The sequence below is a fragment of the Primulina huaijiensis genome, chromosome 7, assembly GCF_012295235.1.
Source record: "Primulina huaijiensis isolate GDHJ02 chromosome 7, ASM1229523v2, whole genome shotgun sequence".
NCBI classification, from domain to species: domain Eukaryota; kingdom Viridiplantae; phylum Streptophyta; class Magnoliopsida; order Lamiales; family Gesneriaceae; genus Primulina; species Primulina huaijiensis.
This window is the reverse complement of record NC_133312.1, coordinates 2,256,702-2,279,078: the sequence shown is the minus strand read 5'-3', so window position 1 is coordinate 2,279,078 and position 22,377 is coordinate 2,256,702. Positions and strand designations below refer to the sequence as shown.

General features: G+C 33.7%; 3 protein-coding genes and 1 non-coding gene across 4 annotated transcripts; 2 read left to right on the top strand and 2 right to left on the bottom strand.

Moving 5' to 3' along the window:
• The first annotated feature begins 1,320 nt into the window (after positions 1–1,320).
• On the top strand, positions 1,321–7,508 carry LOC140980780 (E3 ubiquitin-protein ligase COP1-like). The gene is made up of 13 exons (XM_073446818.1): positions 1,321–1,847; positions 2,375–2,452; positions 2,991–3,146; positions 3,593–3,952; positions 4,364–4,521; positions 4,601–4,666; positions 4,817–4,895; positions 5,166–5,321; positions 5,408–5,506; positions 6,075–6,179; positions 6,273–6,452; positions 6,665–6,775; positions 7,341–7,508. The coding sequence occupies exons 1-13, from the start codon at positions 1,530–1,532 to the stop codon at positions 7,506–7,508; spliced, it is 2,034 nt and encodes a 677-aa protein (XP_073302919.1). The 5' UTR covers positions 1,321–1,529.
• A 314-nt stretch (positions 7,509–7,822) lies between these two features.
• Positions 7,823–7,952, bottom strand: LOC140981922 (small nucleolar RNA snoR111). The gene has a single exon (XR_012176194.1). It is a non-coding gene; the product is annotated as a small nucleolar RNA snoR111 (small nucleolar RNA).
• A 969-nt stretch (positions 7,953–8,921) lies between these two features.
• Positions 8,922–10,418, bottom strand: LOC140980398 (probable E3 ubiquitin-protein ligase LUL4). The gene is made up of 2 exons (XM_073446197.1): positions 9,886–10,418; positions 8,922–9,711 (listed from the first exon to the last, which is right to left on the bottom strand). The coding sequence occupies exon 2, from the start codon at positions 9,652–9,654 to the stop codon at positions 9,052–9,054; it is 603 nt and encodes a 200-aa protein (XP_073302298.1). The 5' UTR covers positions 9,655–9,711; positions 9,886–10,418; the 3' UTR covers positions 8,922–9,051.
• A 3,951-nt stretch (positions 10,419–14,369) lies between these two features.
• LOC140981267 (plant UBX domain-containing protein 4-like) lies at positions 14,370–17,546 on the top strand. The gene is made up of 4 exons (XM_073447620.1): positions 14,370–14,628; positions 15,446–15,731; positions 15,990–16,085; positions 16,921–17,546. Exons 1-4 carry the CDS (start codon positions 14,486–14,488, stop codon positions 17,299–17,301), a joined length of 906 nt encoding a protein of 301 aa, XP_073303721.1. The 5' UTR covers positions 14,370–14,485; the 3' UTR covers positions 17,302–17,546.
• The last annotated feature ends 4,831 nt before the right edge of the window (positions 17,547–22,377 follow it).

Below are 22,377 nucleotides of genomic sequence, written 5' to 3'. Positions count from 1 at the left end.
AGTCAATAAAATATTATAGTTTTTGTTATGTAGTGTAATAAATTTTTATTAATTTTTTAAATAAATATAATTTTAAATTTCACGATGTTTTGTGACCAGCAAAATAAAATAAACGATGTTAATAATTATTATTTTAAATTATTGTTATAAATACAAAAAAGTGTTTTTAAAAAGTCAAAAGAAAAACATATGGAGGAGGAAAAAATGAGTTAATTAGTGTTTTTATTAATATTATTTCCAATAAAATTGAAAGTGAGTATGAGAGTTTGAGAAATTTTCCAACTAAATGTTTATCTAAATCTTTAGATTGAATTAAATACATTTTTGATATTTTATAGTTTTACCTTAAACTTTGATTCTTATATTTAATAAAATTTTATGGACTCATTAAAAGTCTATTGACATTTTGAATAACTCAAAATTTTTGTAGAATTTTAAAAAGTCAAGTTTGAATACCACATGATTTTTTTAAATTCAACAAAAGTTTACATTGAATGACATTAAATTTTTATATATTATATAAAAGAATATTAGTAAACCTCCACGAAAGTCATTAAAAGTCTATAACCAATATAAATCTATCAAATGTATTTTTTATTTTTTAGAAAAATAAAATCATAAACTTCAAATTCATCATTTAAATGCTTATATAGTATTTGAGCATGCTTTTTATAACACGATCTCATAAATATTTATTCATGACACGAGTCAACACCGTCTATATTTACAATAAAAGTAATACTTTTTTTTATGGATAACACAAATAAATAATGTATGAATTTAATATTTAATTTTTATTTAAAAAAATAAAAACAATCGAAATTTATGAATTTCAAATTCATTTTCCAAAGTACATCCAAAATGATTTTTTACATACATTTTTTGACGTTAAATTTATTTTATATCAGTGCAGATTGTAAAGGTCATGTTTCAAACATTATTTCGTTGGATTATATTATTTGTAACGAGAGGTTATTTTCAATGTAATGGAGTGAGTCGAGCTTGAGATATTTTAATTAAAATTTATTTTTTTAGCATTACTTAAAATTTATTTTGTAAATGAGAATATTTGCTATCTATAAAAAAACAAAAACAGGGAATAATATTGTTTTGTTTTTTGTTTTTTTAAATATATCTATACTATCTATACAATTATATTAAGTGTGAGGACATGATAATAACTACCTAGAGAGGACACCAAATTTTTCTTCTAATTTTACTCTTATATGATATTAATATTACANATATACATACACACACACACACACACACACAAAAAAGCTGATAATATTAATATTATTGACTTAGAAGTCAGTTGCAACTGTGTATACGAATGCAAAGCGCCCGCGTAACGTGGTCTGTTTATGCCCATAGAATTCTCAAATCTTCCCTTTTCTCTCCACATTACACACACTCATCGTTCCTTTCTTTCCTTCTTCTCCACCCCGACGTGAAAACACCTATTTATGCCCACTGGATTCTGCTCTTCACCGTTAACTCCTGCAGAAAACGGTGGCGAAATCAAGTAAATGGGAGGCGGAAGTACTTCAGTCGGTGCGCTGGTGCCAACGGTTAAGTCCGAGCCGGTAAATTCCTCCGCCGATGCGCCGCCGGCTCAGTCTACACCGGAGCTACCTCCCTCGGAGGAACGGGCGGTTGAAGAGTTCGATAAAGATGTTTTGTGCCCGATATGTATGCAGATTATTAAGGATGCTTTTTTGACGGCGTGCGGACATAGTTTCTGCTACACGTGTATTGTGACTCATCTACAGAATAAGAGTGATTGCCCTTGCTGCTCTCATTTTCTCACCGCCAACAAACTCTACCCGAATTTCCTCCTTAGCAAGGTTTTTTTCCCTTATAATTTGACAGTGTATTATGATCCTGTTTTTACTTTTGATAGTAATTTGGGGTTTTAGAAAGCTCTATTTAAGTAAGTGATGTTATGTGATTTGCAATTTAGAGAGTTGGTAGGTATTTGTATCTTTTGTTTTGCGAGTCGCAAAATGTACAATTGGAAGGAGCGTGTCGATCATGTTTTTTTGTTCGTGCATCTTGAATCGGAACATTCTTATTTGATTTCTTTTATCCCCATGTAATTAGTGTTGGGACAACGATTATTATATTCTTTTGAAATAGACAAAGATTATGTTCTTACGTTATATCCGAGGAAACAGAAGCGAAAGAATAGATACTGAATCGGTAATGGTGTGGAAAATTAATTATGTCACCTGGAGCTGTCTTCTCTTCTGACATATTTGTTGAAATCTAATAGTGGAGTTTAATGTTCGAAAGATGCTTGTTTTGCCTGGGTGTGTCTGATCTTGAATTGTGCTCATGGTGCGCTTTTTGCTGTGTCTCCTTTTTTTTACAGTTGTTGATGAAAACTTCTGCTCGTCAAATAGCCAAGACCGGCAGTCCTTTGGAACAACTTCGTCGGGCCTTAGAGCAGGTCAGTTATATGTCACTTTGAAACAATTACTTGACAGAACTCTAGCTGATTCACGAATTTATTAAAAGTGGAGGTGGGAATGTTTTTTCGAATTTGAGGGATAATGATATGCATGGACAAAAATTTGACGCTCTAGAATCATAGACGCTATATTTACCATCTTATGGTAGGCATCACAGAGACACAGACCATGTGCATAAAAATTGTTGTCGGATGTGTATGTGAGTTATTATTTATCCGTCTCCATAACTGAGAAATTGGCCCCCACTACTTGGCTATTCCATCTCTAATATAGAACCGTCACGATAAATGATGGTCAAAAAATAGATTTGCATTTTTTGAAGATGGAAGTTAGCAGAAGATACTGAATAACTGTAAGGTGATTTGGAGTATCATCATCTTTTTCATTTTTGTCAACATTATCTAATGTTTATTTTCTTGTTTCATTTTTGAAAAATAATCTCAATGATGTTTAATACCTGTCATTCATTCATAGATGCTTCTGTATGGTTGTTACTTCATTATGGTTTATTCACAGGGATGTGAAGCATCAGTTAAAGAGCTGGAGAGCCTTTTGTTACTTCTCGCAGAGAAGAAAAGTAAAATGGAGCAAGAAGAAGCTGAGACAAATCTGCAAATTCTGCTCGACTTTCTGCAGTATTTGAAAAAGAAAAAACTGGATGAGCTCAATGAGGTTCTTGAGCTTGATTCTTTTTGTTATGAATTATTCACATTTACATGTTGATGATAGTTCTGTGTGGAACTCAATATTGAAAAGTATGTATCAATTCAATCTCCTTAGAGCTTCTCTAAATATACCATCTCATATCTTGATGTAATTTGACTCACATAGATATTTTTTTTAAGTGCAAGCTCAAACTCAAGATTGATTCTTAGATTTTACGTGATTTTTATTTTGAGCTTCTTGATGAGTAAAATTTGTGCTTGTGCATTCATAACATCAGGAACTTATTGTTTGTCACGTTTAGAATGTTAATGATCCTTTCTACGTTCTTTTGTGAATCTCAGCAAGTGTCGTATCATTTTGCAGCAGTGTCATTGGATGATATTGTGTCTTCAACTTTGTAAAGAAAAGTAAAAGATAAATTTCAACTGTTCCATTTCCAATTTTTTTGCCAGGTACTATCCGACCTTCAATATATCAAAGAAGATATACACGCGGTGGAGAGACGACGAATAGAGATGTACCGAAGACGGGATAGATACTCAACCAAAATGAGGATGCTTGTTGATGAACCTGCTTCTAAAACAGTATGGCCATCTTTGATTGATAAGCATGGTGGTTCTACGGTCTCTAGAACCACTACTGCACAGGGCTTGTACCTTGTGAGTCCAGGAGGTTCACTAAACAGAAAAACTGATTCAAAATCTCCGTCATGTCATTTAACCCCAAGGAAGGATTCTTTTGGTGGTTCAGACAATCAAAATCTTAATCAATCTGGACTTGCATTGGCAAGAAAGAGACGGGTTCATGCACAGGTCAGCAATCTCTTGACAGTTTTCTCTTTTAGCTGGGATATAATGTGGATTATTATGATACTGCATGGAACAATTTCTAAAGAATGCTTGAGAGGGAGTCTTGCACATGTTGAGGAGGAAAGATACTTTTGTCAATGAATAGCGACACCCAAAATTTAATCATCGTAATTGGAAATATTTAATAAAACTTAATAATTTTCTACGCTCAGGGTTGTTTGGCATTCTTGTCCATTGAAATCCTTTTAGCCATCCAATTCCTGCTGCATTACCCTGAATGTGTCAAGATTGTAGATCCCACCCGCACTAATATGTCGATGGTAACAATGGAAAATCCAAATTGGTTTTCCGTAGGTTCAAGGACATTTTATCATTCTGTTGAGATGTTTTCTGTGACGGTTTCTGTTGCATCAGTTCAACGAACTTCAAGACTGTTACTTGCAAAAAAGGCGACATTCAGCAAGACTATCACGAGAACAGCAAGAAAAAAATTCTCATCCTTCGAACAGGGAAGGATACACTGAGGGGCTCGAGGATTTTCAGTCTGTTCTATCAACCTTCACAAGATATAGGTACAATTCCGAAAAAATTTGTTACAAACAATATGTTCTACCAATTCAGTGCATAATAAGAGTTTTGTTGGTCAATCAGTCGGTTGCGGGTAATTGCTGAACTTAGGCATGGAGATCTGTTTCATTCAGCCAATATCGTATCGAGGTGAGTGTACGCTTCTGCATATCTATAAATATAGGTCAATGATATGCTGCATTGTTCCAGACTAATTTCTGGTTTTTTGACCTCTAAATATGACTATCGTGTCCCCAAGATTGCTTGTATTGTGCATGAAGCAGTTACTTTTTCTTGCAGTATAGAATTTGATCGAGATGATCAATTGTTCGCTACTGCTGGAGTATCTCGGCGCATCAAGATTTTTGAGTTCTCATCTGTGAGTGATTTTGGTTGGATACGCGAAAATTATTATTTTATTTTTGGAGATGATAAACCATTTGTGTAATTGTAGAATTGGTATATTCAGGACTTTAATCATTCCATGTGATGGAGTGCTTGATTTCTTGAGTTAGATTCTTTATTTGTAATTCACATAAAAAAATCACATCACAAAGAGAAAATTCTAAAGTGGGGTTTCAACTATCGATTTCTGTTATCGTGTGTTGCATTACATCACTCACGAAACTGGAGCTTGATTGATTGCCAGGTTGTCAACGATCCAGCCGATGTGCAATGTCCTGTTGCAGAAATGTCAACACGATCAAAACTCAGCTGTTTGAGCTGGAACAAGTATACAAAAAATCACATAGCCAGCAGCGACTATGAAGGCATAGTAACTGTTTGGGATGTGGCTACTCGACAGGTAGTATCTGCCCTGGTGTGATATTCTTTTTCACCCCTTTGAATCCCGCAAAATAATTAATATGGATTGTTTCAAAATTTGTCTAGAGTGTGATGGAATACGAGGAGCACGAAAAGCGTGCCTGGAGCGTTGATTTTTCACGTATGGAACCTTCAATGCTTGTGTCTGGGAGTGACGATTGCAAGGTATTCATTCATAATAAGGATATTTAGCTAGATGAGCTTTTGTATGTTTAAAGATATAAAATGTCATCTATTCTGCTTAGAAAAGCGAATTTGCCTCTGTTAAAAGGTCTTGATTTACTGCAGAACCATGTAGACGCCCCTAGATTTACGCTTCTGCTTGATGTGTTTAACTGCTAATATTTTACATAGATACTCTTGTACTAGTGCTCCAATATATAATGTGAAGCTCTATCTGCAAATATAGGGTATAAAAGCCAAGGCCGATGTGTTGTGGATGCAGTTGAAGGTGTCAAAACAAATTTAACAGAAGGAAAATAATGAGTAACCATTGGTCGGCATATTCATGCTTGATACAAAATACACGGGATATTATGGCTCTCTCTGAAAGTTGACCATTATCCTGTTTAGTGGAAATTACATACAATTTTCTGCCGATGTACATTTGGGTGGTTGATATATAGTGCTACATGTGGTGAATTACGTATCAAAAATTCATTACTTGCTGTGGGATTTTTTTTTAATCTTGGAAATTTTCTTTGAATGGAGGCAAATTTTAAATGTTCAACAGGTCAAAATTTGGTGCACGAAACAGGAGGCAAGTGTTCTTAATATTGACATGAAAGCTAATATATGTTCCGTCAAGTATAATCCTGGATCTAGCATTCATGTAGCTGTAAGTTAATTTTTTTTCTCTTGTAATCTGTTCTATTTCCATGTTCCATGGTGTTCCGGTGTTATAAATTTCATGTGTGTTTGTCTTTTGCAGGTTGGTTCTGCAGATCATCACATTCATTATTATGACCTGAGAAAAATCAGCCAACCTTTGTATATTTTTAGTGGGCATAGGAAGGCGGTCTCATACGTGAAATTTTTATCCAACAATGAACTAGCCTCTGCATCTACAGACAGTACGTTGCGCTTGTGGGATGTCAAGGATAATGTTCCAGTAAGTTGTGATTCTTCTAAAACTTTAACTTCTTTGTGCTCTTCATATTTTTTTACCATAATTGTTCTCCTTTTATCATAGGCTTCTTTGGTGAAACAAGATCATCTTAAACCTACCTCATAATTTCCTTTTGTCCAAGTTAGAGCTTTAGTAAAATCCTGAGTGGTTATCTAATATCGATTTCAACATTGTTTTTATGTTCTTATGCTCAGCTGCGTGCATTCAGGGGCCATACAAACGAAAAGAATTTTGTGGGCCTCACAGTGAATAGCGAATACATCGCGTGTGGCAGTGAAACAAACGAAGTTTTTGCGTATCACAAGGTAATGAATTTCTTTCTTGAAATGTTGACATGGTCCAAAAAAGTCTATCAAGATGAAGTTAGGGGTGTAACTTTGGCATGTTGCACTCGGGGCTTGAGCATGTGATTGTTAGAGCGGTGATTGTTGAGGTTGGATTGATAGGAATGCACGCATGATTGCGAGAGGGGCTCAAAATATTTGCTTTGAGTATCAAGGGAGCGTGAGTTTGAGACTGAACATTTGTTATACCTAAATTTCTCTCAGGCTATAGCTAATTTGTTGCTCTGAAGGTTAAGTATGTGGAGCAAGTTACTCAAGTTTGCGTGAAGATCTTGATTGCGCAGTCAGTCTGGGTCAACCTGAGTTACTTGTGCGTGATTAGGCTAGTATGTACATAATTACAAATATCAAATATCATTTGTGCTTTTAGAAATTTTGATAGTTAAAACCTAGCAAATTTATTGGGCAAAACTTTCATTTGGACGATTTTAAGAAATTTAGAGATTTTATAGTTCGGGTCCAGTGTTTAAATTTGAGTAATTTATTTCTACGTCCATGTCTCTGATCTGACAACGGTGTTGGGCAGGCAATTTCTAAACCTTCAGCATGTCACAAATTCAGTTCTGACGTGGATGAATCCATTGAAGATGCAAATTACTTCATCAGTGCAGTATGTTGGAAGAGCGATAGTCCAACTATGCTAACAGCAAACAGTCAAGGGACCNGTGAATTATATGAGTTGGTATTTTATTAAAGTTCAGATTGATGAATTTTAAATATAATTTTATTATTTGGATAAATATAATCATAAATATAAAATATTTCATGTTGTAATAAATAAAACTAACAGAAATCCATACACGAAACAAAAAAATGATTTCAAATGCTTTGCTTATCTTGTTTACCCAGAATATGAAGAAGGTTCTCTAACAAGGGTCCACGTGAAAGTGGAGAAGAATATCTTCAAAGGTAAATTGTCATTGCGCTAAAATAAATGATGAAAATTGGAATCGAAGTTGGGATCGTGGTAGAAAAATGCAATTCGAAAGATAATCTCTTAAAAAATTGATGTGGACGAGCAACAATCGAATCGTCAATGGACAAAAATGACGACTGAAACGATATCTCGCCACCATTATTATACCTCCTGTCCTCAATTGAAGAGACGAGAATCAAGATGTCGTCCCCTTGATGAATTACGAGCAGAGGCGAGTTAAATCCTAACAAGAAAACACAAACGAACAAAGAAAAACAAGTTGGTGAATCCGCTTTCCGTATGTTGTATTTGCACTAGATAAGCGTAGCAACAGCTGTCGTGTGCGAGTATCAAGCAATCTAGGGCTTGCTTATATATAGATTGGGCCAAAACCCTAAGCGAGACATTTACTGCATTGCCCTCACTCCATGCGCTGCCTATTCTACTTAAAAGTGGATGAACATGCATATACACAACAAATGAGGAAAAGAATCGTTGATGAAATCATAAATTCATAAGATTACGTACTATTTTTTTCTTTTTAAAAAATTAAAATATGTCTTTTAATCTTATGGATTGAGATGCCCTTTGGAATTACATATGCTAAAACTTCAAAATATTATATTGATAAAGAGTCTAATCCTACTATCGTAAATAAGATAGAAAAATATCAGTATAAAATTAAATATTTTAACATATGGCTATATGCCTATATATAATGCCAGAAATAAGCATATAAGTTCCACTTAGAAACGTCGAAAACTTGAGTCCACATACTACATACGTGATTACAGTAGGTCTCTTGTGACACGGTCTCACGAATCTCTATATGTGAGACGAGTCAACCTTACCGATATTTACAATAAAAAGTAATATTCTTAGCATAAAAAATAATACTTTTTCATGGATGACCCAAATAAGATATATGTCTTACAAAATACGACATGTGAGACCGTCTCACACAAGTTTTTGCCGAAGTTTCCCTTAGTGCATTGTACCCCAGAACTAGGAAAAAATTATTTATATCTATAGTATTTCTCCTTACACATAATGAGGTCAAATTTTAATCTTTGGATCACCAAAGTAAAATACTTATGTTATATTTAGAGCAATATTTCCAATGATGAATGTATATCATGAACTAGAGTGTGAATCCAATGAGAACCCACTAATTTTATAATTTTATTTATATGAAACATTCAGAGTGGCAACTGGCAATGCTGCACAAGTTAACATTTTAAATTCCTTAATCTCATCAAATTCATTATTTTTATTTATAAAAGAAAAGAAAAAAACAATTCCCCCTTTTGATTTGATAATCTCAATATATATAGAGAATCTCGACAATGGAGCGATTGCAGAGGGGACAACTCCCTCGATTCAGCCACAGCTCCCTCGAACACACTATGCAAAAAGTGTGTCCACACGGTATGAAAGCTGCACCCTTCTTCCTTCCCATGCAGACGCAGCACACCCGATCGCACCCTCCTCCGTCTTCTAATTCATCCTTCCTCCCTTCGTCGCAGCATTCCGTTTCCTCCAGCAATCGCATCAGCGACATTCTCAGGGGAGTTCCGGAGTTCGGGCTCTGGATGGATCCTTCGTGGTCTGAGTCTCGCGCCGCCCGGAACTGACGCTCAGTTGCCAATGCTTCCGCCAGATTCATACCGGTTACTGCCGTAGACTGGCTGACGCATGGCGAGGCGGGGCTGTTATTCGGCGGAGTTTGTGTGGTACTGGTGGCGTTGTTGGGATTAGTTGTTTCTGGGTTTATGGGATCATCTTGATCTTCTTCGTCATCCCTCACGCTCATGGTGGTCGGGCCGAGGCCCCAGATGACTCCGCCGCAACAGCTCATGCCGTTGAACCCCAGCCGTTCTTTCAGACTCTTCTTCCTTCTCACCGTGCGATCGAATCTCTCCATCCTCTCTCTGAACAGCTCCAGTATTGTTCTCTCTCCCCACTGTATCTCTATCCTCGCCTGCAACCCAAATCCCAACATTTCAATTCTTTCACCCATTGATAATTCAAGTGGAAAAACGAATACACAGCAAAAAGTCACCGAATAATACAACGATATCTGTTCTTTCTTCTGTGAGTTTTTGCAGTGAGAAATTAAATGCATAAAGACGAAGGTGGTAAATCGAGATATTACCTACAGAGTGAGAGAGATTAATTAAAGCATAAAAATCACGTGAATAGCATCAAGATTTCAGCTTTCAAGAAGAGTAAGACATGACCGCCATTAACGCGACCACCACCACCTCTGCGATACAATAACAGGCAAGACCAAGAAAACGATCAAACCGATAACGTGTGAGGATAATATAATGATCGTGGTCCAAAGAAATCGAGTTTTTTTCTAGCGATTCGAAAAGTCAATAAATGGACCGTTAATCTGATATCATTGACAGATCCGTCCGAGTTTTTAATTGTTGATTTGGTTGAAGAAGTTACAGACAAAAGACAAAGTAGAACAACAATTGGAGGAAGGTGTAAAAAAGAGAACAAAGCGTAGGCCTTCTTTTGTCCCGACTAAGCATCTAAGTTCCATCTCTTTTACTTGTTTTTATCCTCAAAAGTTGAATCCCTTCATTTATTTTTATTTTTTTTTGGAGTACAAATGGAGGATGGGAGATGGTGTTAGCCAAATTGGGACGGTAACAATCTCGTAAAAGTGGATGTAAGCATGAGGCAGAAACCAATATGATGTCAGATTAGTGGAATATACGAGCTTTCGAATCAATGAGATTTCTCTTTTCAATATCTTTTTCTGCAAGTTTGTCACACCTAATGTGTCTAATGTGATTTATTTAACTAATTTAATTTAATTCACAAACTATTAGGATAGTTCAAAAATTTATCACTAAATGATACAAGTAAATATGGTGGGGCTTCTTCCATTCAAGTAATGGCACTTGTAATATTTCTCGCAAATGCCGGCGGCCTAACTAAATTCAAAATCATTTAGGCAGGTGTATCCAATTGGACTCAGCATCGCTCCACACGTGGCATTGCCTTTGACTTCAGTGCACGTAAATGTTTAGCTCTAGACACCCCATCATACTTTACAATCTTTTATTTCCTTTTATTTTTGATGTAATTGTAACTAATTTTATATTGTTTTCGAAGGAATTTTTTTTAAAAAAATATAAGAACAAACTCCAAACTGTGTCTAAAATCTCGGTTCAATCCCAATTGTTTGGGGTAGTTTCTGATTTAGTCATAAACGAATTTAACGAGCCGATTTAGTCCAAAAAGTTTCAAAATTTTTCCCAATCCAATTTCTCCGTTGATTTGCGGTTAAACTAAACGGAAGATAAATATTTGTAAATCAATTTATCAAATGAAAAAACCCTAGCCTCTTTTATGCTCCAAAAATCCCCATTTGCTCATCGATCTCCCTCTGTTCCTTTTAGTTCCAGTAAGACGATTCTTGTCTTCTCGTATAGCAAATGTGCCATCGAAAGCTTCTGGTTCATATAAACAAAAGTGAAAATCTTTCTAGTTTATTTTTGTTTTTAGAAAAACAAGCTTACTGTAATTCTTCCTCAATACTTTTCTTTCTATTTTATTTTAATTGTTAAAATATTTTATTTTCACACTTATGCTAACTACTTGAAATGGATTTCGAAAGTCCTCATCCCCATCCTCACTCTCTCCTTCCTCAGCCATTGACTTTTTCTCTGTGTCATCACCTCAAGGTTGATAAATAATGGCTAAACGCAGTAATTTGATAATAGAGATCACTCCAAATTATGGTAAGTTAATATTTTTTCACTTTATTTTACTTAATTTTGTGTCATGCATTTTTCAGTGAAAAATTATATTGTTTTTCTGTATTTTTTTTGTAGATTTACTTGGAAAACAAGATTTTGTTACTATTAAAATGCATTACAATGGAAGGTATAACTCTAAAGGCGAACACGATGAATACATTGGGGGAAGTTTTGAATATTTCGACTTTTTGATATTGATAAGCTAGCAATGATTGAATTATGGGGGTTTGCAGATGATCTTGTATTAAAAAATAAAGATGCTATTATGTTTTCGCACAAAATCGAGAATACGCTAAATAAAAGGAGATATCTAGAAAACGATTCGGATGTGTTCGAAGTTAGAAAGAATATTCCAACAAACTATGAGGTTGGAATTTATAGAACACTTAGATGCCTATTCAATTGATGGTCCAAACGAACAAAGTGGAGCTGAAGCTGTCGGAAAATTTTTTGACATCGATGAAGATGTTGTCATGGATGATATGTTGTTTGATGCATTCATTGACAATGAAATGCAATCTACGAAGGGAAAGAATATTATTTCTTTTGAGAGAGAAAATGCAGATAATCTAGTGTTGCATGAGCTGGAGGATGATAATGGAGACGAAGAAGTTGTTTGCATAGACATGACGATTTGGATAGTATTCATGATTCTGATGAGGAGGAATTAAAAAATTATTCGTAGTTTGATCCAAAGCGGGAATCTGAAGACCCGGACTTGAAGCTTGGTATGATTTTTGCTCAAAGAAAGAAGCGAAATTTGCGATTCAAACTTTCTGCATTAGAAGAGGAACGACATGGAATTTTGTAAAGAATGATAATATTCGTCTTTGGGCTAAGTACAATAATGATGATTGTCACTGGATAATTCATGTTGCAAAGATGACTAATGACAGTTGTTGGCAAGTAAGAACTTTTGATGAGAAGCATAATAATGTTTTTGGGAAGCAACAAGAGCATCAACTCTACTTGGTTGACAAAGACTTTTTCAAGGAGAATTGCCACAAATCCTAAATGGGGAACCGATGAGTTTAAGCAAGAGATTTGCAGGACACTGAATGTAAACATTTCGAGGAGGTAGCTTATGTAGCCAAGAGAAAGACACTAATGCTAGTGCAAGGGACTGCCCAGGAGCAATATCGTCGAATAAGGAGATATTGTGCTGAACTTAAAAGATCAGATTCTAGAGCCACGATAGTTTTGAAGTTGACTGACGACGAAGAAGGGTCTAGGTTACAAAGAGTATATGTTTGTTTTTCATCATGTAAGCAGGGATTTAAGAATGCATGTCGCCGTGCCATTGGTGTTGATGGATAACGACAGAGAGATATCGAGGGGATTTTTGGTGATATTTAGAGCGTAGAGAAGCTAGAAGATTTTTGTGAATTTTTCATTTTATAAATTGATTTGAAAATTTTTCTCTTTCGTTTAGTTTGACCCAAATAAACGGAGAAATTGGATTGGAAAAACTTTTGAAACTTTTGGGACTAAATCGGCTTGTTAAATTCGTTTAGGACTAAATCAGAAACTAAAATTGGGACCAACTGAGATTTTAGCCCCAAACTGTATTTTGATTTGGTCAAAATCCAAATAAATACGATGCTTGATCTTTTTCATGTCAGATGTTAAGTTAAATTCTTTTTTTCTTTTAAATACAAATTTCTATTCAAGCTTGTAGAAAATTTTTTTTAAAGGAAAACTAGATCTATTTATAATTAGATAAATGGGTTAACAGCTACATCCATCAATTAGGATGACCACATTAGGCTTATTATATCAATTATATTTCATTGTTTTGTGTGTGTATATATATATATCATTTTTTTATTGAAATTAAATTCAATAGAAAAATAGATTTTTTGTGAACACACTAATTATAATATTTATATCGAATTACAAATGTCCAATATTCATTCTAAATGGATTAAACAATATTTTGAAATATCTAATATTATGTTACATGTAATGCATTTACATCAGTCGTTAGGAATAATTGTGTTGAACAAATGACACATTAAAAATGAAAAAAGATATGAATAACCACTTCGAGTACGCACATTTATTAAACAAAAGGCTTTATACTAATTGGGCTTCTTCACTTAGTATGCTGTGTTACATTGGGCACTTTTGTTGGAGGCCTTCCACTTATACTACTCGTTCATGAGACAATCTCAATCCAAATCAACTTTAGGTATTTTTGTATTTGTATTATGTATCCAAAATAATAATAATAGTTTTTGTGTATATTTGTATTAACATTGCTGTGTAAATAAATATATTTTATTTGATTTTAAAATTTATTTGATTTTAAAAATAATATAAACAAATGCTAAATATCCCCCATTTCAATTATTCAACAAGGGATTTTTTTTTAACTATTTGTGTGAAAAATTAATCTATAGCTTTCTATAATACTAGTGAACCGACACACACAATGTATAATATTTTTTTATAATTCATTTGATTTATATTTAAATGAAGATCAAAATATAATTATAAGAAATAGTGAGAGACTACACTGTAATTTTGATATATAAATAAAAAATAAATTGAAAAATAAAAAAATGATTTCAATAAGAATTGAACTTATAACCTAAACTCAAAAAAACAATGACTCTATACACTGACCTACATATAACTTGCATTAAAATTTTAACATTTTATTAATATATATAATTATTAAAATAGACGATGACACCAAATTCATTTACTCTAAATGTCTCAAATTTAATATAATAGCATAGATGTAGACCTATTTCAGTTTTCTCTATATATAATATGTGTGATTTTTTGTTAATGTAAAAATAAAAATTTAATTAATTAAAATTTCAATACAAATATATGCGACGTCAGCCAAGTTCACTAACCCTCTTTGCAAGAAAGAGAATCGCATACAGATTTATCAATCATCTTTGCAAATCTGAAACAGAGGAAAGCAAGATTTGCTAAATTCTGAAACCTCCAGAATCCATCGACATGTCTTCTTCGCGTGACAAGAAACCCTCAAGTAGCCGGGCTGGTGGTATCCGAACCCTTTCCGATTTGAACCGCTCCTCCGCGCATGATTCCGACAGTGATTCCGATGCACCCCAGGAGTTTTACACTGGCGGTGAAAAGAGGTCGCTTTTAGATTGCCCAATTGAACACAAAAACCTATACTAATGTTACTTGATAGCGTATGATATGATTTCTTTGTTGATTTTATTTTCAAATTGGTTTTTATTTGAATTTGAACCGGATTAGATCGGGTAGGGCACTTTCGACAATTCGATCTTTTTATGTTATCATCGCTTCTGAATTCAGGAATTGATCTGATAACAAAATCTCGATTTAGTACGACTTTCATGTAATTAGAATCGCAATTTTTTGCGAGTTAGGGTTGTGGGTGATGATGGGCAAGAGACGTAGTTTTGATATAGCTTCGGATGGCAATATGCTTCCTTGTTTTCTCCGTTTTGGGTCTTTTTGGCTTTTTGTACTGCTGCATTACTGATGGGCCTACAATGTTATCAGTGCAAAACACAGGCTTCGAAGTTAATGTTTATATTTCTATGCTGTCCGCTTAGGTAGTGTGGAGTGGAGAAAACTATTTATTTTCTCTGGCACTCAATATGTGGTCGTTGTGCATATTTGTTTTCCCTTCTATTGTATTTGGGAGTTTTTGGGATGAATATATTGAAATGATCAATAAACAGTGAAGAGAGGAATTAAAAAGACTACTCGGCTGTCTTGATGATATTTCCCATAACTATCCCCTTGAATTTTCGGTTTGCCTTGCAAGGTGGCACAATTTTGTTTGGATTTTCTGTTTTTCCAACATTTACTTGTTTTCACTTTTCTAGCATAGCTTGATGGTTTTTCTGTTCTGTAGATTTTTTTTCTTCTGATGTCTAATGCGTGATTAGTCATCTGACTTGATTATCATTTTACTTTCAGTGGTATGCTTGTCCAAGGTCCGTCAAAAGGCCACGATGTGGACTCAATATTTGACCAAGCTAGGCAATTGGGTGGAGTGCCAGGATCCTTGGAAAGTATTCAACCTTCTTCAAGTTCAAGAAGCTTTACTGGGACAGGAAGATCACTCTCGGACGAAACTGTTCAGCCTGAGCGTCAGCAGCCGGAGTCAGTCGTTCACAACATTGTTTTCTGGAGAAATGGTTTCACTGTTGATGATGGCCCTTTGAGGAGGTTGGATGACCCTGAAAATGCTCCTTTTCTGGAGGTAACAAGCAGTGTCGATGAAAAATGGTTATTGATGCAAGAATAATCAAAGGAGGAAACTTTTGAGCTCACATTATTTGTTTTGATTTTGCATCCTCTTTTTCTTCCCTCCCGTTTCACAAATACGTTTTCAGAATTTCTTCATCCTTTCACAAAATATAGAATAGGCACCATTAATCCACCAAATTCCTGATGTTTATGTTCGAAAGTTGAGGACCTGTTTATGGTTGTGACGGTATCAAGTAATATCCTGTTGCAGAGTATCAGAAAATCTGAGTGCCCCAAAGAGCTGGAACCTGCTGACAGGAGAACCTCTGTTCATGTTAACCTAGTAAGGAGGGAAGAGAACCGCCCTGTGAGTGCAAACCGACTCATTTTATGTGTTCCATTCGCTCCGATACTCTTTTTTTTTTTATTGACAAGCGCGTGAGTTTTTTGTTTTATTTTTCTTTAAGAAAGAAAAGATATTCTGAAGAAGGCATGCAATTTCTAGAAAATTATATAACCCAAATCACACAATGTTATTGGTTAGCTTTCATCTAGAGAAGGCATGCAATTTCAAAGCCTACCGACCCTCTTCTTTTTTGAATGCTATGTTGCAAATCATTGGAGCCCTATCGTTTTTGAGTAGGCAAATGCGTATACTTTTCGAGTTTTTATGTATTTAGTTATTCTGTCTTATATGAAAGCTTCTTCTGAATCAAAACCTTTTCCTGATTGTGTTCCATTTTTTCTTGGTTTATTACGTTTAAAAAAACTCCATGTCTACTACTACAGAAAACTCCATGTCCGAACCTTTGTCGTCTAACTGAACATGAATGGGTGTGCATTTCCGACGACTCCCGCCCTTAAGTTGCATTGTATGCTGTTTCCCCACCCTAAATGCAAATGCATCCGTTCTTCAGAAAGCTAATTTTTTAAGGTGGATTTGGGACAGTTAAGAAGTGGATTTATCAAGTCAAGGAAGTAAAAATATGTGAAGTCAAAGTAAAGAACCCAATTCAAGCAAAAGGCACTTTTGTCTTTTCTTCACCTTGTCCTCTGCTCATACCTTTGTGTTTCATCTCAAACTTTGTAGTGTTTCCTGACTCTGAAACATGTTAGATTCAAATCTTTGTGATTGTGTGTGACAATGTGCGTGTAGAACTCATTGAAGAAAAATTATATAACACTTCTTTAAGTACTTGCAGGAAATAGAGGCACCTCGTGTTCCATTTCAAGGTGTCGGAAGAACTCTAGGTAGTAGCTCTGCAACTGAACCCGTTCCTGAGACAACTGGACTTGCTACCCTCCATGGTGCTCCATCCCCTTCACCGGGACTTGTGGTGGATAGATCTCAACCGTCCACTGCAATTCAACTTAGGCTTGCTGATGGAACCCGTATGGTTGCTCACTTCAATCACCACCACACGATAGCTGATATCCGATCCTTCATTGATGCATCTAGGACCGGAGGATCCAGAACCTATCAGTTGCAGAGTGTTGGATTTCCTCCGAAAATCCTCAGTGATCACTCCCAGACGATTGAACAAGCTGGATTGTTGAATTCAGTTGTTATTCAGAAATTCTGAATAGCTAATTAAATTCAATTGTGCCTCTTTCATCTGAAAGCCAAACGTAATCTGAAAGATACTTTTAAAGATACTGTTTAAATTAAGGTCAGGACTTCGAGGCAGGGTGTGACACTGTTTCTGGATTTGCGTTTGTGCTCATCATCCTGCCATTTTTCTTGAACCTGTGTTCTTGGTCTTCTGTGTACAATATATATTTCCAGCTAAGGATCTGGTGAAAGTCGTTAACTACGACTATTTTATGATGTTATTGTGACAAATTTATATTTCGCTTTCCCTTCATTGATCGAAGATTCATGTTCGCGGGAAGTGTAATGATTTGGAAAGGGCTTGATATGCTCCTACGTTTGCAGGTTATTTTGAAGGAACGCTGGTATATCAAATTATAAAAATAATAAAATTTGAGTTTGAATAGCTCCTCCCACGCATCACAACCAATCACAGTGATAACTTCCTTCCATGCGAAGATTTTTAAATTGTATTTTACTTTTATCTCTAAATGCACTGATGCAAATGTAAAATAAAATAATCTTTCATCCTTTGTTTTTTGGGGCTTATATTGTTAAATTTTACTTTTAATTCTTCAAAAGATCAAATCATGTAACCCTAAGAACATGATCCATAGCATAGCGAGGCATCTAATATCGGTAATAGTTCTTCTCCACTAAAAGTCGATTAAATTAGAGGGAAAAAAGATGGCATGTCGGCCAAAAGAGATGCTCTATATTTGTAGCATCCTTCCTTCAAGATATTTTTTTTTTATATATAAAACCTGTGGAGTTTCGATGGACAAGGGTCCCCCCAATTTATACCAATCATCTAGCAAAGAATATTGCTTATATCGAGAGAGAAACCAAACACCACCTTGCAAGCTAGTGGAGTTTTGTCTTTTACGAGTCTTGTCATGCAAAAAGCATACAATAGACCGATGGCCCTTTTGTTGCATAATCCAATAAGCTACATATTGCAAATGGCAAAATCATGCCAAGACTTAATGGAACTGGCGAATCAATTCATTTGAATGATAAAAGTAAGGTATAGCTGATTTCCGAGTTGGAACGAGACCAACTACTTTTCGGGCATTTTAGATTAGTTTACTCATTTAGTTCAAATATTTTCTTGAGTAATGAAAATTCATTATTCCTTCACACTTCTATGAAATTTTTTTTAAAAAAAATTTCGTTGATGCTAAAACCTAAAAGGCATGAATTTGGTTTACTTTCGATTGTTACATGTCTTTAACTTAATTTTTGTTCAACTAAAAGGTATTAGGACAATCAGAAGATTATGCTATTTTTCAATAAAATGTGAAACATTGATCACCAGGATCACTGTGCCACCAACGTCCATGGTGAGTATGTTATTTCTCCAGTAAAACATTGCCTAAACTAATTGTTTTGTGCTTTGGAANCACACACACAACAGTTTGTAAAAGAGAACTGAAATAATAAAAGAATTATTTTAATGGGATAATCACATAATCAATAACTGATGTCTGTAATAATTAAACCACATGAAGCTTTATTTTTACTGTCATAATCATTCAAATAAGTGTCCAAAGTGAAGAGATCGATATATTAATACCCTGTATAAAAATCAAATCAATTTGTGTTTATGATCCAATGGGACCCTTTATATATATAATACCAATATATATATTTTATCTTTGTTTCCACACACTGAGCATCATCCTACAGAAAGGGGTTTCTCTTTCTCGTAATCTTGATAAAAGTGTAGATTTTCTTAGTTTAACTCAAAAGGTTGCTTCTTAATAAGGATCGGGTACTAATTGTGGCTTCATTTGGAGAAAAAAAAGAGTAAAGTACTAAAACAAATAATTCATGATTATGTTAACTTATTGAAGTCAAAAGGTTGGAAACATCTCATGTGCATACAAATTTATAATATATTGAAACAGACAAAACATCTTATTAAATCTTTTCAAATTTGATTAATAGTTTGATGACTACTATAGCTTGCTCTTATGTGTAAATGAAGAAATATTGATGATAATGCCAAATCACAATAAATAATTAAATTTAAATGTTTATCAAAATCTATAATAGAATGCAATTGATTTATTTTTTTAGCTATATATAGAAATTCTAATAACATTAATTTTGATTTTTTTTTAACATGTTAATTAGATTAGATTAAACCAACATTAGCCAACTAACAATTACATGCAAAATTTACTGTTGGTTATGACATGCATCTATAGGCATTGTTTTAATGTAATTTCTTTTCTTCCTTCAAAAAAAAAAGAAAAGGTAATTTCTTTTCTTTTCTCATTTTCTTTGCTGTAATAATGTCGCAGAGGCAAACTGTGATGGACGTGACACAAAGCAAAATACAAACTCACAACAAAAACTTTATTGGAATAAACCCTAGCTAGCTACCCAACAAGCTAGCTTTCCCTATATCTGATTAAGTACAAATAATATAATATACCCCTATATATCTATTTTTTTTTAAATATGAACTTATATAACAAGCAGCTGTAAATTATAACCTTTTTAACTCATTTTTTTAAAATAACAATAATAAATATAACATGTGTATATATATATATGTGATATGAATTTAGGTGACATATATATCTAATCTAACCTTTAGAAAATCGGCTTTTTCTTAATTACAACGCCAGCAAAATCTACGTACTAATGAAGCTGAGCCCTGAATGCTAAGTCTGCGTAAACTTTGAGTCTACATCTGTTCAAGTTAGTAACGCAATTGATTCGATCACGAACTGACATATATAAGCGTTATTCTGAATTTAATTTCTTGTCAAATGTCGTTTAATTTGGATTTATAACTTGAAAAGAAATCTATATGTACCTGCGTTTTTTTAAATTTAAAAACCAAATTACATTTAAATATTGAAATATTTTTTCAAACCCTTTAAAAAATAACTATAGCTCTTTCATATATAATAAGAAGAAATAAATAAACAAGAGAAATTAATTAACCATCTAGTTAATATATATATAAAATATAGCTATTAAAACGATATAGGTATATGATTGCATATTAATTAACCATCTAGTTAATATATATATAAAATGTTCATATGTAGCTAGCTGTTGACGCACAGAAGGAGAAGGCAGAAAAGAGATTCGTCGAGTCGGTGTAATAAGTTTAAAATTAAATGGAGAGAGGTTGGAGACAAGCTAAGGAGACGGCAAACTCTCAGTTTTTTAGAGTATGCTGTTTTGTTTTTTCATCATTTCTCACAGAAAATGTATTTGCTTCTTTCGACTTTTTATTAATTTACAAACACAACAATCTCCCCAGTATGGGAGGAAGAATATTTATCTATTTACAAAATAATTTAATTTTGTACCTGATGGAAAGTTTGAAATGTAATTAAAATTCACTGTATAAGTAAGTAAATAGGTGTAACTTTTAAAATAATTCTCGTCCGTAAAATTACCAGTGTTCATGACTTCCTCTACACATATTGAGTGTGTATACGGTTGATTTTTTTATTAGAATTATGATTATATTGTTATAGTTTTAATTATTATTTGGATAATGATTATATAATTATATTAAATATATAATTTGTATGATACGATGAGTGATTTTTTAATTTTTGAAAGTGAATATTTTGAATTTTTTATATCATTTTTTTCTAAATATATAGACATATTTTTATAAAAATCAATTAGTGTCGCAAAATACCCCAAATTATATTAGTACAAATAAGAGTCTATAGCTTAATATTGAGATATAGATAGATATTAAAGCTCAAAGTTGAGGGCCTTTGATTTTGTAAAGAACAAATAAGGCAATGGTAATTTCCCACTCTGCTAAAAGACTAGATCGTTAAACGAAATATTAAATCACAAAAACCCGTGTTTGGATATAAAAATGGGATGAATTTAGATTATGAATTTCTAGGATATATATATATTTGGGAATAAAATAATCTCATTCATTAATGGCCCATAGTGTTAATAATTTCCATATTTATATATAGACTTGAACCGTTTAAAGCTAACATATGGATTCTAATAATGTGATTTTCCATTGAAATATGATGCTGTCATATTATCAAATGATTTGGGATATATGCAGAAAGTGAAGCAAAGATTAACCTAATTATTCAAATTGATAGATTGCATAACTTAATTTATTTCAAGTTATTATTCTAAATACATAAATGCCTTTTCAATAAATTTTTCCATCATTAGAGTTCACATTAATTATCCTGAAATCTATATTCGAACTCAAATTTAAGACTATATTTGATAAATACTATTGAATTAAAATCGAAATTTAATTAATATGGCAACTGGTGGTGCTTCAATTGAGCAAGTTTGGGATTTCATATGCATGCCATCAGCCTATATAATATAGGTTGTCTTAGGTCTTCAAAAACACCAAAAATCAACTCATCTTCCCTTTATTTTTTTTCGTTCCTTCTATTGCTTTTTTGCGCAAATTGCAGATAAAGTTCAAGTACTATTTCAATTTGCTAGTGTAGTTATTTGTGCTAGGTCGCTAACAATTATCAGTTTTGATCATCGAAATACATACCGGAGAAAGAAACTATTTTAAGGAAACATATTTATTACATACCTCGATTTAGTTTAATGTTTTTGTTGTTATACACATACGATATTTATATGTCTAATAACACACTGTTTTTGTTTGGTGGTCTGTCTATATCTATACGATACTGTTTTCGTTTACTGCTCTATTATAAGTGTTGTATTAATATTTCGGATTTTAGTTATGTGGCTAACAATTATCAAGGTCGACTCTCGTTAAGGATTTTAGCAGCTTTCTGTATATTATTACTCAATCTTGTGCAATATTCAGTGCTCGATGTTTCGGCTAAAAGGAAGATAGATACCCACACAATGAACACATGTTTTGTATCTGCGAGAAATTAACTTTCTCCATGCCATTTATATTATCGTAATTAATTAATAATGAAATTAGTTTTATATACTTTACCTAAAAAAAAAGATGTAAAATGAGATGTTTGATTCGTAGCAGTGGTATGGTAGGGTAAGGGGGTAGTAGAGGACAATGTGGGAAGAATAATAATCAGTGAATGGACAAATA

Excerpts from the sequence above, each read along its gene's own strand:
- LOC140980398 (XM_073446197.1), bottom strand. The coding sequence starts at position 9,654 with ATGGAGAGATTCGATCGCACGGTGAGAAGGAAGAAGAGTCTGAAAGAA.
- LOC140981267 (XM_073447620.1), top strand. The coding sequence starts at position 14,486 with ATGTCTTCTTCGCGTGACAAGAAACCCTCAAGTAGCCGGGCTGGTGGT. Across the intron at positions 15,732-15,989 it reads AAAATGCTCCTTTTCTGGAG|AGTATCAGAAAATCTGAGTG; the intron begins GTAACAAGCAGT and ends ATCCTGTTGCAG. Across the intron at positions 16,086-16,920 it reads GGAGGGAAGAGAACCGCCCT|GAAATAGAGGCACCTCGTGT; the intron begins GTGAGTGCAAAC and ends AAGTACTTGCAG.